Source organism: Hylobates moloch, unplaced genomic scaffold (genome assembly GCF_009828535.3).
Source record: "Hylobates moloch isolate HMO894 unplaced genomic scaffold, HMol_V3 SCAFFOLD_8, whole genome shotgun sequence".
Lineage (NCBI taxonomy): Eukaryota > Metazoa > Chordata > Mammalia > Primates > Hylobatidae > Hylobates > Hylobates moloch.
In genome coordinates this window covers 57,662,737-57,677,618 of record NW_026652283.1, presented here as the reverse complement: position 1 = coordinate 57,677,618, position 14,882 = coordinate 57,662,737, and the positions used below count along the sequence as shown (strand labels likewise).

At 34.4% G+C, this 14,882-nt stretch overlaps 1 protein-coding gene across 4 annotated transcripts in view; it reads right to left on the bottom strand.

Moving 5' to 3' along the window:
• The window catches only part of COP1 (COP1 E3 ubiquitin ligase), a 257,894-nt gene that overhangs the window by 190,513 nt on the left and 52,499 nt on the right, over positions 1–14,882 (bottom strand). For all 4 annotated transcript variants that reach the window (XM_032160914.2, XM_032160918.2, XM_032160917.2 and 1 more), the window contains exon 6: positions 9,063–9,131. In XM_032160914.2, the coding sequence (XP_032016805.1) occupies positions 9,063–9,131 (69 nt within the window). The remainder of the gene's footprint in view (positions 1–9,062; positions 9,132–14,882) is intronic.

Sequence of the window (14,882 nt, the reverse complement as noted above, 5' to 3'; positions counted from 1 at the left end):
CACATTTATCTTAATACCATTACAGAGTTCGGTGCTACTTAAAAAAATAAATAAATATATAAGATGGAGAACTAAGACAATGCTATTTGAGGGCATGGGACTAAATCAATAGCAAGCACTCTCTTAACACTGTGCCAAAGCCCAAAGAAAACTTATAGAAACATTTAACGTAAAGGTAAAGAGTAAATAAGTCTCAGAATCCCTTACGAAGATAAGAGATAGACTCTCTCATTATTGACAATGGCTTTGGTGCAGGGAGGTATCATTGGTACTCAACTGACTTTCATTAGTGCCTTGATAAAGATATGCTTAAGTATTAAACTCATTATTTGAATTTTTAATCTAAGTTCGAATACATTATATATAATTGTTCCAAACTGAACAAAAGAATACACCATTACACTTTTCAGTGGGGAAAAGCTGATTTTAAAAATCGAGCAAGGCTAGGTGCGGTGGCTCACGCCTGTAAGCCCAACAGTTTGGGAGGCTGAGGAGGGTGGATCACCTAAGGTCAGAGTTCAAGACCAGTCTGGCCAACAAGGTGACACCCTGTCTCCACTAAAAATACAAAAATTAGCCAGGCGTGGTGGTAGACACCTGTAATACCAGCTACTTGGGAGGCTGAGGCAGGAGAATCGCTTGAACCCAGGGGGTGCAGGTTGCAGTGAGCCGAGATAGTGCCACTGCACTCCAGCCTGGGCAACAGAGCAAGACTCCATCTCAAAAAATACATACATACATATATACAGCAGCAAAACTTAATATATACTAATTCTAAGAGAGTTACTACCAAAAACAAAGCATTTAGCCATATGAAGTGCACACTACAGCAAGCCAAAACTCTTGTCATCCCATACTATCACTCCACAAACACTCACATACTTAATATCTAGTTCCTGAAATGGCAGACCTGATTAAAAGACTTTATTTAACCCTTTCATAGCACTTTCTTTCCTTTTTGTTTAAAGACAGGGACTCATTCTGTCACCCAGGCTGGAGTGCAGTGGCACAATCTCAGTTCACTGCAGCCTCTGCCTCCTACGCTCAAGCGATTCTCTCACCTCAGCCTCCCAAGTAGCAGGGACTACAGGCACAGGCCACTATACTCCACGAATTTTTTTTTAATTGTTTGTAGAGACAAAGTCTCACTATATTGTCCAGGCTGGTCTTGAACTCCTAGCCCTCAAATGATCCTCCTACCTCTGCCAACGTGTTAGAATTACAGGCATGAGTCACTGTGCCCAGCCAACATTTTGTTTTAAGCTGAGAAGAAAACAGAAAAAGCAAGAACAAAACCAAATAAATAAATGATAGAGTAGTGATGGGACAAAATAAGATGGCTTATTTAAGAGCAAATGTAAACAGATGTCAATACTAGTAGACTGATAAGTTATAAATATATGATGTAACAGAGAGAGCAACCACTAAAAAATGATACAAAAAATTTACTTTAAAACATTATAGATAAATCAAAATGGAATTCCAAAAAGAAACTGTTCAAAAACCCATGGAAAGAAAAACAGAAAAGCAATAATAATAAGAAAAAGAAATATAAAACAAAAAATAAAATGACAGGCTTATGCCATAATATTTATATTAAATAAATGGGCTAAATACATAATTAAAAAACTGAGCCTGGCAGAGTAGATTTACAAAGCATAGTCCAACCATATGCTATCTGTAAGAAATTCACCTAAAAGATAATGATCCAGTAATAGGTATAACAAGGAAAGAAAGACCTGGTATGAATGCAGGAAATTCTCACCACACATTTAACAACTTTACAATGAATCATGCAACTGCAGAAAACACATTCTTTTCAAGCACAAATATTTCAAAATTTAACCAATTACCAGTTGGTACAGCAAATATTATATTCAAAGAAAGAAAACACAACTTTCTGATTACAATGCAATTATAACAGGAATCCAGAACAAAAAAAAAACACAAAATCTCAATGTTCAAGTAATAAGACATTTGTTTCTAAATAAGCCACAGGCCTAAGAAAAAAATATAATGAAAATTAGAAATTATTTTGAACAATAATAAACAAAATATGATGCCAAAAGAATTAGGTACAGATTAAAAAATAAGAAACTATGGCCCTAAATGCCTACATTAGAAAAAATAATCTGCATAATAATATGCATATCCACTCAAGCCAACAGATTAGGAAGGAACAAAAAAGTAAAACTAACGAAAGCAGGATGAAAATAATAAAGAACATAAATAAAACAGAAAACAAACAAAATAGAGAGGAAAAACAAAGTCAAAAGTTGGTTATTAGAAAAAATTCATATAATTGATATATTCCTGGCAAGAACTGATCCAAGGGAACGAGAGAGAGAGAGCGAGAGAGAGAGAGCGAGAGAGAGAGAGAGGAACAAGCAAAATAAGCACTGCCAGGAATGAACCCTGGTGACATTAAAAACTTAAGACTCTACTAAGACCAATCTTACGCCAATAAATCTGAAAATTGAGATGACATAAACAATGACTAGAAAAAATTTAACAAATGAAAAGTGACATCTAAAACAAAAACCTTAATAAGAATGTAACTGTTCAAGTAACAGATTCAATAACTTAAAACTTCCCGCAATCACAGGTCTAGATTGCTTCTCCAGTAAGATCTTTAAACATTCAACAAAGATGTTCTTAGACTACACAAATTATTACAGAAAATTTAAAAAGAGGATACATTTCCCAACTCATTTGATAAAACTAGCATAATCTTTATAGCAAAGCTGGACAAATCTCACTCATGAACATAGATGCAAAAATCCTCAACAAAATATAAGCAAACCAAACCATATACAACAGAATATACATAATGGCCAAGTTTGGTTTATACAAGGGGTGCAAATAGGGGGACCAATTGTCCTGGTGGGGTTTCCTAGAATGCAGAACCTTCAGTGATATAACTAAGATATAAGACACCCCTGGGCCAATCAGGATGGTTGGTCACTCTAGATGCAAAGTTGATTGACTCCCAGTGCTAAACCAATGTAATTATTCACATTAACAGAATGAAAAGGAAAAATCATACGGTTGTATCAGATGCACAAAAATTCTGGAGACTACTCAACCCCACTCAGAAATTTTTTAAAAATTCTCTTAGCAAACTGGGTAGAAATTTACTGCCTTGAGTGATAAAAAGTACCTACAAAAAACCTACAGAAAACATCATACCTAATGGTGACACGTCGAATGCTTTCACTTTGAGATCAGCATCAAGACTAGGATGCCCCGCTATCACCACTTCTATTCATCATTGTACCGGATGTCCTAGCCAGCAGAGTAAGACAAGAAAAATAAATAAAAGATATAAGGATCATAAAGAATGAAACTAAACTGTTATTATCTGCAGATTATGATGTGTACATAGAAAACATACAAGAATCTACAAATAAATTAGGATTAATGAGAGTTTAACCAGGTTGCTGGATATTTTTAAAAATCTGTATGTAAAACACAACTGTATTTCTACACACTAGCAATAATAAGAAACTAAAGTTAGAGACACAGACATCATTTACAATAGTATCAAAAATGACTAAATCTAAAATATAGATGTGTAAGACTACCCTGAAAAATATAAAAATTTTAAGGCTATTTTAAACATCTAAATATAAAGGGAAGTACCATGTTCATGGATTAGAAGACTGAATACTGTAAATACACAGTCTCCCAGATTTATCTAGTCAAATTAATCCCAATAAAAAGCATAGTAAGTTTACCATGGAAATGTACTAGCTGGTTCTAAAATTTATACTGAAATGCAGAGAGCCAGGAATATCCCAGACTTTAAAGAAGAAGAACAGCAACTTAATTCAAAGCTCTAGTATTTAATACAAGGCAGTATTGCCAAAAAGACCAGTGAAGCAGAAAAGAGGACCTAGAAACACACCCACACATACATGGACACATGATATATGACAAAGGTGAAACTTCAGAGCGATGAAGAAAGAATGGACATTTTTATAAAGGATGCTTGGGCAGCTAGATATCCATATGAAAATATCTCTATACCTCACATTATACACAAAAATAAATCTTCAAGTAGAGTATAGATCTAAATATGAAAGATAAAAGAATAAAGCTTCAAATAAAGAACAGCACAGAAAAATGTCTTTATGACCACAGGTGGAAAAGACTTCTTTAAGTGACACAAAACACACTAATTATAACAGATAAGATAAATTTCACTCTATTAATATCAGAAACTTCTGGTCATCAAATGACACCATTAAGATAATGAAAAGAATGCAACCCAATTATAGGGAAAGATATTTGTGATAGACCTGACAAGATGTATATCTAGAATATATAAATATCAAACTATTAAGAAAAATCAAACAAAAAATGTAAAAAGTTTTAAACATCTACTTCACACACAAACATAAGAAAAACCCAAATGGCCAATCAATGTAGTACTAGGTGCTCAACCTCATAAGTCATCAGGAAAATGCAAATTACAACCATATAACAGTATATACCCCAAGATTAGCTAAACTGGAAAAAAAATCTACTGGTATCATGTACTGGCAAGAACACTGTGCAACAGAAATGCTCATACAATGCCTGTAGGAAGAATAACTAATACAACTTGTTTTGAAAAAATATTTTGGCATTATCTATTAAATTGGAAGATACACATATCCTATGACTCATCAATTCCACTTCTAAATACATTCCATATAAATATGTATACTAACATAAACCTGGATACACATATAATATAGTAGTATTTTTTGCAAACAGCCCCAAACTGAAAACAACTCCAATGACGATCAACAACAAAAATGGGGCATATTCACTTAATGGAATACTATACAACAACAAAAATCAACCAACTACAGTCATATATAACCATGAGGATGAATCTTAACATTGAGCTGAAGAAGACAGGAATAAAAGATTACATACTGCACAAGCACACTTATATAACGCTCAAAAACAGAGAGACCTATGGATACTCAGGCAGCAAAACATTAAAGAAAGGCAAGAAAGTGACTGCCATAAATATCAGAATATTGGTTACCTAATGGGCAAGGAAGATGACTGCAATCCAAAAAGGGTAGTCAGGGTGCTTCAGCTGTTCTAGCAGTATTGCATTGTGCTTACAATGGTGGTTACACAACTGGTCACTCTACTGTGATTCTTTAAACTATAAATTTGGTTTACATACTTTTTTGTGTTTTTCATATAAAAATCGTTTAAAATTCAATTCACTAAAATTCCAAGTAAAACCAAAAGGAAACCAAGACTCATCAAAACGATTATATTACAGTAAATTTAATAGGTATCAAAAATTTCCAAAAGTACATTTTAAAATTAAATCAAATGAAACAGAAGGGAATCATTCAAATGCTGGTACAAATTTGTGCAGAGAAGACTGGCTTTTACAAAGAACCCAACACCCTTTTGTTTAATCTGACCAAGAAGGAAGACTAACATGTTCATTTAAATATATATAACTAACAAATGCTGTAATAGGCAAGTTCTAAGATGGCTCCAAAGATCCCCGCCTCTTACTATTCATACCCTTGTGCAATTCTGAGTGTGGAATGAACCAATGACGTGCTTCTAACAAACAGCAGCAAAAGTTTTAGGATATAATTTCCAAGATGAAGTTACAAAGAGCACGTGACTTCTGTCTTCAATACTCTCTCTTGCTTTCTTATTTGTTCCTCTTGAGAGGTAGCCAGCTGCCATGTAGTGAGCTATCCTATGGAGAAGCCCCTGTGACAAAAAAATTGGTATCTCTTTCCAAAAGCTGATGAGCGAGCTTGGAAAGTTCCTATCCCAGTCAAACCTTGATATAACTGCTACCTTGGCCAACACCTTAAGTGCAGCTTGGTAAGAAACCCATAGCCAAGGCACCCAGCTACTCTGAATCAAAATTCTAGACTCAATATATTAAATTTTTCATGTTTTAGGACATAAAATTTGAGAGTAATCTGTCACACGGCAATAGATAACTAATGCAAATGCCTATTATGTGCCTTGCACTTTCCATTCTCTTAATATTCTAAGGAGAATCAGTAGGAAAAAATAAAACTGAAAATTAAATGGCCCTAAATTACTAGCCAGTTGTGACAGTGGAGTACTCATTATCCAAATGAGTTAAATGAATCTTAACATTAAATCCAAAAAGCATATTTAACTTCTCTGATTGGTATACATCAATGTCTAAACCTACACTCATCAGAACTCCAATTAAAAGTTACAAATGAAATCACGAAGTTAATTTTTAAAGTTTGAATGTCAAAAGTAGCAATTTGCCTCCTGGTAAATCTGTATTTTACTTGAATAAGTTCAAGTATATAAACTATATTACAGGTCCTAAGACCTGTAACAATTATATTCATTTTGAAGATCAAACACGCAAATAGACTTATATGCAAGAAGAAAATATAACCACTCACTTCAATCTGTCTGCACTAAAACATATTTTCTAGACTAAAGCTTATTATAATTACAAATCACTATAGTACTCAATTCCAATTATTGTGAAATTCAAGAAATTTAATCAAAGTAATAAACGTTTATAATTTGTTACGTAGCTTCTCAGAATTTCTTGTGTAATTAAAACTAAAATACTCAAAGTCACTCAATCACAGATATATCAAAATCAAGAAAACCAAAACGTATTAACGACAGTACAATCACTGTACACTGGAGGCACAAATATCCAGAAGTATTTGGAACTAGTATGTTTCTTGGTTAACTCACCTACTACAAGAAAATATGGTCCAAGAGAAAAGAAAAAAAATAATCACCAATTAGATTCAAACCAAAATCAAGCGAAAAAGTTCTACGGCATGATTCATCCAGAAGTTTAATAACAGAAATATAAAAACACTATGCCAAAGCTATAAAATCGAAGTCAATATCACAGACAGTGTTGTGGGAGGCCATGGGCCACGACATCAGAGAAAGGCCAAATGAAGATCACATGGAAGAATTAATGTTGGAAAGGAATTCTCCATTATCTCTCCAATTTCTGCACATCTTGTGATAGCTTTTGTTCTAAATTATCTTTCCAAGAATGTTTATATGGCAAAGAGGCTGGCAAGACAGAAATAGTGACTTATTCTGGGGGCAGAGGACAGATTTGTTTTCTGACCAACATAATAAAAATTGTGTCTCCCTGCAGTACCAAGATTGAACAGGTTTGCCAGCAACCCCTTTTAGAAGACTGGGGTTTCCTAATATGAGGGTTCCTTTGCTGTAACACAAACAAATCCAACTGTGTGTGCAGTATCCACCTAGAGCCATCTCCACATTGTCACATGTAGGACATGCGGGTCAGAGGGAACTGATGCAAAGATGAAGCTGATGCTATCAGATGTCTCATGAGTAATAAAATATTTTATCTCCAGTCATCTCAGATCTTCTGCCAGCATCAATCAAACTATGCAAGCTAACTTGTTAACCTGCTAAAAAGGTAAAAAATTTCAGACCCTTCACAATGTTTTACAGTTATATGGGTATATCCTTATTACATGAGACAATGTCAAGCCTAACAATTTGTGGCAGGCATCAGGAGACCCCTATAGAAGCAATAAGTAATACTGAAAAATCTCAGGGGCTAATGAAAACCATTAGGTTTCATTAATTGTTGCTTAAAAATAGTTTAGGACACAGACGATAACTAGTCATTTCATTTAAGCCCCAGGTATTTTGAGATTTTAACTTCATTGATTCGTTCACTCACTCATTATCAGGTACTTTCTTATGTACTGAATATCATTCTCAATGACTTCAAATTCTCAGACAGACAGAAACATGTAATTCCATATATTATAAAATGTTCAGCCTTGATCCTCAAAGTGTGGTCCAAGGACCAAGAACTTCAACATCCCTGGAGCTTGCTAGAAATGCAGATTGCCAGGCTCCAACAGAGCCTCCCTTAATCTGAACATGCATTTTAGCAAGATCATCAGGCAACTTTCTTCTTTTGGGGATGGAGTCTCGCTCTGTTGCCCAGGCTGGAGTGCAGTGGCTCGATCTCGGCTCACCACAAGCTCCACATCAGGCAACTTTCATGCACATTGCCGTTTATATTGCGCCACCAGACATTTAAACAAATGAATGACTGGACATCATCTTCTTTCCTACCACAAAAAAAAACCTAAGAGACACAAGTAAATCTTAAATTTATAACAGATAATGTTTGTTAGTAGGAATATTAAAATCACAACTCAATTAGCAACAGTTGAGAATAAGAAAAATATAGTCACAAACCATATACAAAATATTTAGCTATTCAACACTTCATCATCCAGTAAAACATTCTTATCTATTTATTGTCAAAAAGAATAAAGATAGCCCAGAACATAGCACGTAACAGACAATTTACACATTTTTAAATGAGTAAAAAGTATCCTAATTACACAATTCTTAACATAAACGGTCCAGGTTCCAGCCAGTTAGAAATTAAAAAAAAAAAAAAAAAAAAAGTTTTCAAAGTTATTTTAGCATGCTATCCAGAGCACAGGATTTTGACTATTTAATTTTCCCATATTTTATATAGTGTGAAATGACTGAGAAATTTCATAAATGTTAAATTAGAACATGCTCGCTATAAAACTGTTGATACAAAATTGCCTTTTAACTATCCTCCATGAGTTAGACCTCCCAAGTTCTAAATAGGTAGCTATGTTTTTACTTGTTCTTGCCTACATATGTTTTTACCATAAGAAAAAAACTATATCCTACCTAAGGCTTTATTATCTAAATTTTCCTAAGTTTTCTCTTCATGGTGAAGGGTAAGCTGTTATTTAATAAATCTATTTTCAATTCTTTATAGCTTTTAGGTAAGTTATTGCAGTCGATCTTACTGATAACTTTTCAGCACATCTCCACAAAATGATTTCTTAAGTGTCAAGTTGTAAAGAGAAAAGAAGCTAAAATAACAAAGCTTAAGGAAACCTCCTAAAAATTCAAATGCTTTTAAAAATATTTAAAGAAATTTTTTAGACTGAAATGCTTTTACAAAATGGGAACAGTTAACAATAGTAAATAAAACATTATGTAAAACACACAAAATAATATACCTCTCTCTTATTTCTTCTTGCAACCTTGAGGAATTCCATAAGAATCTGTAGTTGGGCTGCATGTGATTCCTACAATAGAAAATTATAATTTTTCTTTTAAAAAATATAACTGAGTTGAAAGTTTTCTTTAACATCATAGCATAAACAGTATGAAGCAAATTTATGCACCCATTTAAGTTCGTCTATTACTTCTATTTAATCAGTTTTCCCATTTGCTAATTGGCATTTTTAAAAGAATCAATTTTCTGCAAAACTAACTAAAACTAACAAACAGGTGTTCTAAATTACATCCCTTATCTAACATGCTGAAAAATCTTTTCATGGATAATAGCAATTCTAATACCTGACTCCTAGCCTTCTCTTCCCCAACTAAAGTAAGAAAACATCAAAACAAAATTTACAGTGAAAGTAACATAGCTTATAGACACTAAAATCACTTTCTCCATGAGAAGTTCATTTGCAGAGGTAAGTGCAATAAATAGAGATAAACCTATACCTTCCATAAGTCAAATTTATTATTTCTAGTTATTACCTACTTATTCACAGATGTGAGAATATATTTCTATGGAAGATTTCAGGCAAAATCAAACATCTGAAAACAAAAAAATTTAATATAATCAAGTGGACAGCTTGTGGGTAGGGAGTAACTCAAATTGGTAATTGAAACAAAGAACAGATAAATGAAAGTATAATAAGCCTTGACATTTTCTGAGTAGCAAAACATAAAAACACAAGTATATATCATTTACTGTTAAAATTCACAAGAACCAGGAATTCCAGGTTAATCTGATAAAAATATATAAAAATAGTATCAAAAACTAAAAATAAAATAACAATAAAAGATAGTTTATGAACAAACATCATTCTAATTTTTTCTTATATACTTGAAAGGGAGAATAAAAAAGCCCAGTGGAGCAATTCCAAAACAAACAAAAATATATGGAAAAAAAGGTTAATAAAACTTTAATTTGCCTGGCTATGCAACAGAATTACCTGGGGCATTCTGGTGCCCCACTGGGCACCAGACACTGGGTCAGATTTTTAAAATTCTGATCCTGTTGCTCTAGAAAAGGTTCCAGGAATCTTTGTTAAACAAGTGCCCAGATGATAAGAATAAGTCAATTAAAATCTGAAGAATCACTAAAATATAACACATACTACAAATAAGCATGACCACCTCACACCCACTTCTAGAGTCTATGCCTCTTGCAGATCTTTGGATTTTAAAAAATAAGAGGCAAAACAGATCAATGTAATTTACAAGTCAAGGCAAATAAGGAGATAAAATATGAACTGACAATCACAATAGGATAGTCCAATTAAAATAATATAACTGAATTAATATGCTTTACAACTGAATACATTTCCAAAACATAGAATCACGAAGACTGAAATTTTTTCTTGCATGACAAACTGACTTTGACTGGACCTTAGACCCATTCTTCCCAAGTGAGTAAATCTGTCACACAGAACAAACTCACATGGGCTCTGTCTCAACAATGATGACAAAGCATCCAAGTCTTCTACATTGTTTGTGGGACTTCTCTACACTGGTTGTCTCTATCTATGATTATTTGTCTAGAGGACAAAGACCACATGTTTATTTAAAAAGTAACAACTTTATACAAAAAGTAACTCCAAGCTAATAAAGTGACAGTTCATTTACAAAGGAAGTATACAAACTATCTTCAAGATTATAAATTTAAACATTTCAATCTATTAACTAGAATATGTAAATATGACAAGAATGCAATTGATTTGTAGAAAGAAGAGGAAAGTCCCCAAAATGTCAATGTAAAAGGAAAGTGGGGCCAACTACATACACCAAGAATTCACCACACGACACCTTCTTCTGCAGTTTAATCTTTTTAAAGGAAGAATTTCAAGAAAGGAGATGAATGGCAAATATGAAACTATAATTTCACATATAAATATGAAAGAAAATTATAAAAAAGAGATAGTGGAAGAAAAGAGAATGCTTTAAAAAATGGAAAGAGTATAACCAATTATACCAAAATGTCTAGCCATATAATGTTCTATTAGAACAGGTGCAGAATTTTTAACAGGAAAGTAATCCCAAGAAGTCAATTCTCTAAACATCTCTTACAATCATCAAAACTTCCATAAAACATGTAATGATCATTTAGCCCAATTCTCCCATTTTCAGATAAGGAAGTGTGTAAGAAAAAGAATAAAGAGAAATGTATTTAGAAAGAAAGAAAGAGACAGAGAAGGAAAGGAAAGGAAAGGAAAGGAAAGGAAAGGAAAGGAAAGGAAAAAGGAAAGGAAAGGAAAGGAAAGGAAAGGAAAGGAAAGGAAAGGAAAGGAAAGGAAAGGAAAGGAAAGGAACAAACATATTTAGAATTTTACTCTCTACTCTCAGTACTCTTTACAATACAGCAAGTTTTTGTTACACTTGTCCCATCTGGTACAGTTAAGTGTCTCAAGAGGGAGCGTATCTGCTATGTGACATGAAATATGCTTCAAGTTTTTATAGAACATTGGTCTTCTTTATTTTCCTATCCTTCTCTGCAACTAAATTTTGTTGTATTCTAAAAGAAAAAAATTATCCTTATTATGGAAATGGAAGCAACTGCCCGATCAGAGTCTAATATAATTAAATATGTGAATTGCCTATTAAACTCTTCCTATTCCAATTCCATGCTTTAGTATCCTTCGGTTATATGGCAAGTTAGATGTCTTTCCAACTGGGAGAAAACGCACTGGTCATAACTATGTAAATAACTAATGTAACTGATTTTTAAATATTTCACTATAAATGAGTAATTTGGTCCTTATAGGTTTAGTTAGCATGAGTTCATCTTCCCAAGCACAGTTCACTCTACAATAATTGTCTCAAGAGTAGAACAACTGCCATTTTGAGGGCAAACTTTTTTTTTTTTTTTTGCATAAGACTTTCCAAGCAGAATGGCATAGGCAAGTTATTCAGAAATATAGAATTGTTGGCTGCAAAATCCTAGCACTGCAGGAAGCCAAGGCAGGCAGATTGTGCGAGCTCAGGAGTTCAAGACCAGCCTGGGCAACATGGCGACACCCCATTTCTACAAAAAATTCAAAAACTAGCCAGGCGTAGTGGCATGTGCCTATGGTCCCAGCTACTTGGGAAGCTCAAGGCTGCAATGAGCAGTGATCGCACCATTGCAGTCCAGTCTGGGTGAAAGAGCGAGACCCTCTCTCTGCTAAAAAAAAAAAAAAATTATACATAATAGAGAGTGTGCGCAGTAAATAAAAACTATTAAAAATTGAAAAGATTCCTTCTGGAAAGTTGATATAAGGGACTGGGAGTAATGGAACTAGGGACTGTTGTTATTTGCTATAAATCTTGTTAATAATGTTATGACATTGTAAATTAGAAGTATTTATTACTTAGATTTTTTTTTTTTTCTTGAGACAGAGCCTTGCTCTGTTTCCCAGGCTGAAGTACAGTAGCACGATCTCAGCTCACTGCAGCCTCCGCCCCCCAAGGTGAAGCAATTCTCCTGCCTTGGCCTCCCAAGTAGCTGGGATTACACATTCGCACCACCATGTCTGGCTAATTTTTGTATTTTTAGTAGAAACTGGGTTTCACCATGTTGGCCAGGCTGGTCTCGAACTCCTAGGTGATCTGCCTTCCTGGCCTCCCAAAGTGCCGTGATTACGGCATGAGCCACTGTGCCCAGCTTAAAATTCTAACCAAAAAAACCCTAGATAACTTTATGTGTGTTTCCCCTACTTGGGTTCAGATTCCCTATCTATAAAATGTGCAGGTAACATTTCACAAACAGGAGTCATCATCCCATACTTTAGATAGGATATTACTATTTAGGTAATAATTTTTCTCTAGAACACTATGGTATTTTCCTTAAATCTACTGTCAACAGAAAACTTCTAAAGGATATTCACTTCTGCTTGTATAGACAACAGACTTCAAATAAGGGTACAGATATACCTGAGAATGCACAAAGATCTTCCAAAGCATATGTGGACACAGAGGGTTTTAGGAAGTTGATTCCCTAATTCTCCACCATCTACCTTTTCTTCTTCTAAAACATGTCTGCTCATGGGACATCACTCCAGTTCTCAATTCTAGCCTCTTTCATCAAATTTTCTATTCTCACTTTGTACAGAGGGTTGTAAGGAAGGGATGGCAGCAAAGCAGGCAGGCTTGTCACTTATCTTTTACCCACACAGAAGTCTACCTTGATACATGCCCCTAGGGTATGAAATTCTCTGGAATAACAAAATAAGGCAATTAAAAAATAATGCAGTTTGGAAAAGTGGATGACTCTAAAGACTAGATAACAAATCCTTTTATAAGTCAGGTAGTTCCCAAGTCTTTGTACTGACAGAAATGAATCCTAGTGATTTCTGTACATTGATTTTGTATTCTGAGACTTTGCTGAACTTGTTTATCAGCTTAAGAAGCTTTTCGGCTGAGACTATGGGATTTTCTAAATATAGAACCATGTCATCTGCAAACAGATAGTTTGACTTACTCTCTTCCTATTTGGATCCCCTTTCTTTCTTTCTACGCTTGACTGCTCCAGCCAAGACTTCCATTACTATGTTGAATAAACAGGCGTAGTGAAAGAGGGCACCCTTGTCTTGTGTTGGTTTTCAAGGGCAATGCTTCCAGCCTTTGCCCATTTAATGATGTTGGCTGTGGGTTTGTCATAGATGGCCCTTATTATTTTGCGGTATGTTCCTTCAATACCTAGTTTATTGAGAGTTTTTAATATGAAGGGGGGTTGAATTTTGTTTAAAGTCTTTTCTGCATCTATTGAGATAATCATGTTGTTTTTGTCTTTAGTAGTTCCATTCATGTGATAAATCACATTTATTGATTTGCATATGTTGAACCAGTCTTGCATCCCAAAGATAAAGCCTACTTTATTATGCTGGATAAGCTTTTTGATGTACTGCTGGATTCAGTTTGCCAGTATTTTGTTGAGGATTTTTGCATGGATGTGAATCAATAATACTGGTCTTAAGTTTCCTTTTTTTGTTGTGTCTCTGCCAGGTTTTGGTATCAAGATGATGCTGGCCTCATGGAATAATAATTGGGGAGGAGTGCCTCTTCCTCAATTTTTTGGAATAGTTTCAGTAGGAATGGTACCAGCTTTTCTTTGTATATCTGGTAGGGCTACTTATTACTGATTTAATTTTGGAGCTCTTTATTGGTCTGTTCAGGGATTCAATTTCTTCCTGGCTCAGTCTTGAAAGGGTGTATGTGACCAAGATACCCAAAGGAATATAAATCCTTGTATTACAAAGACACATGCACGTGTATGTTCACTGCAGCATTATTTACAATAGCAAAGACATGGAATCAACCTAAATGCCCATTAATGGTAGATTAAAGAAAATGTGGTGCATATACACGATAGAACGCTATGTAGCCATAAAAAGGAGATCACATCCTCTGCAGGAACATAAATGAAGCTAGAAACGATTATCCTTAGCAAACTAACACAGGATGAAAACCAAATACCATATGTTCTCACTTACAAGTGAGAACTAAACGATGAGGACACATGGACACATAGAGAGGAACAATACACACTGGGGCCTATCGGAGGGTAGAGGGTGGGAAGAGGAAAAGGATCAGGAAAAATAACTAATGGATACTAGGCTTAACAGCTGGGTGACAAAATAATCTGTACAATGAACTCCCATGACACAAGTTTACCTATATATAACAAACCTGCACATGTACTCCTGAACTTAAAAGTTAAATACAAAAAGACTGAAAGGATATGAAACCAGACGATGCTAGTATTGGAAGGAAAACTGAAAAATCCATAATCATATTAGTAAATT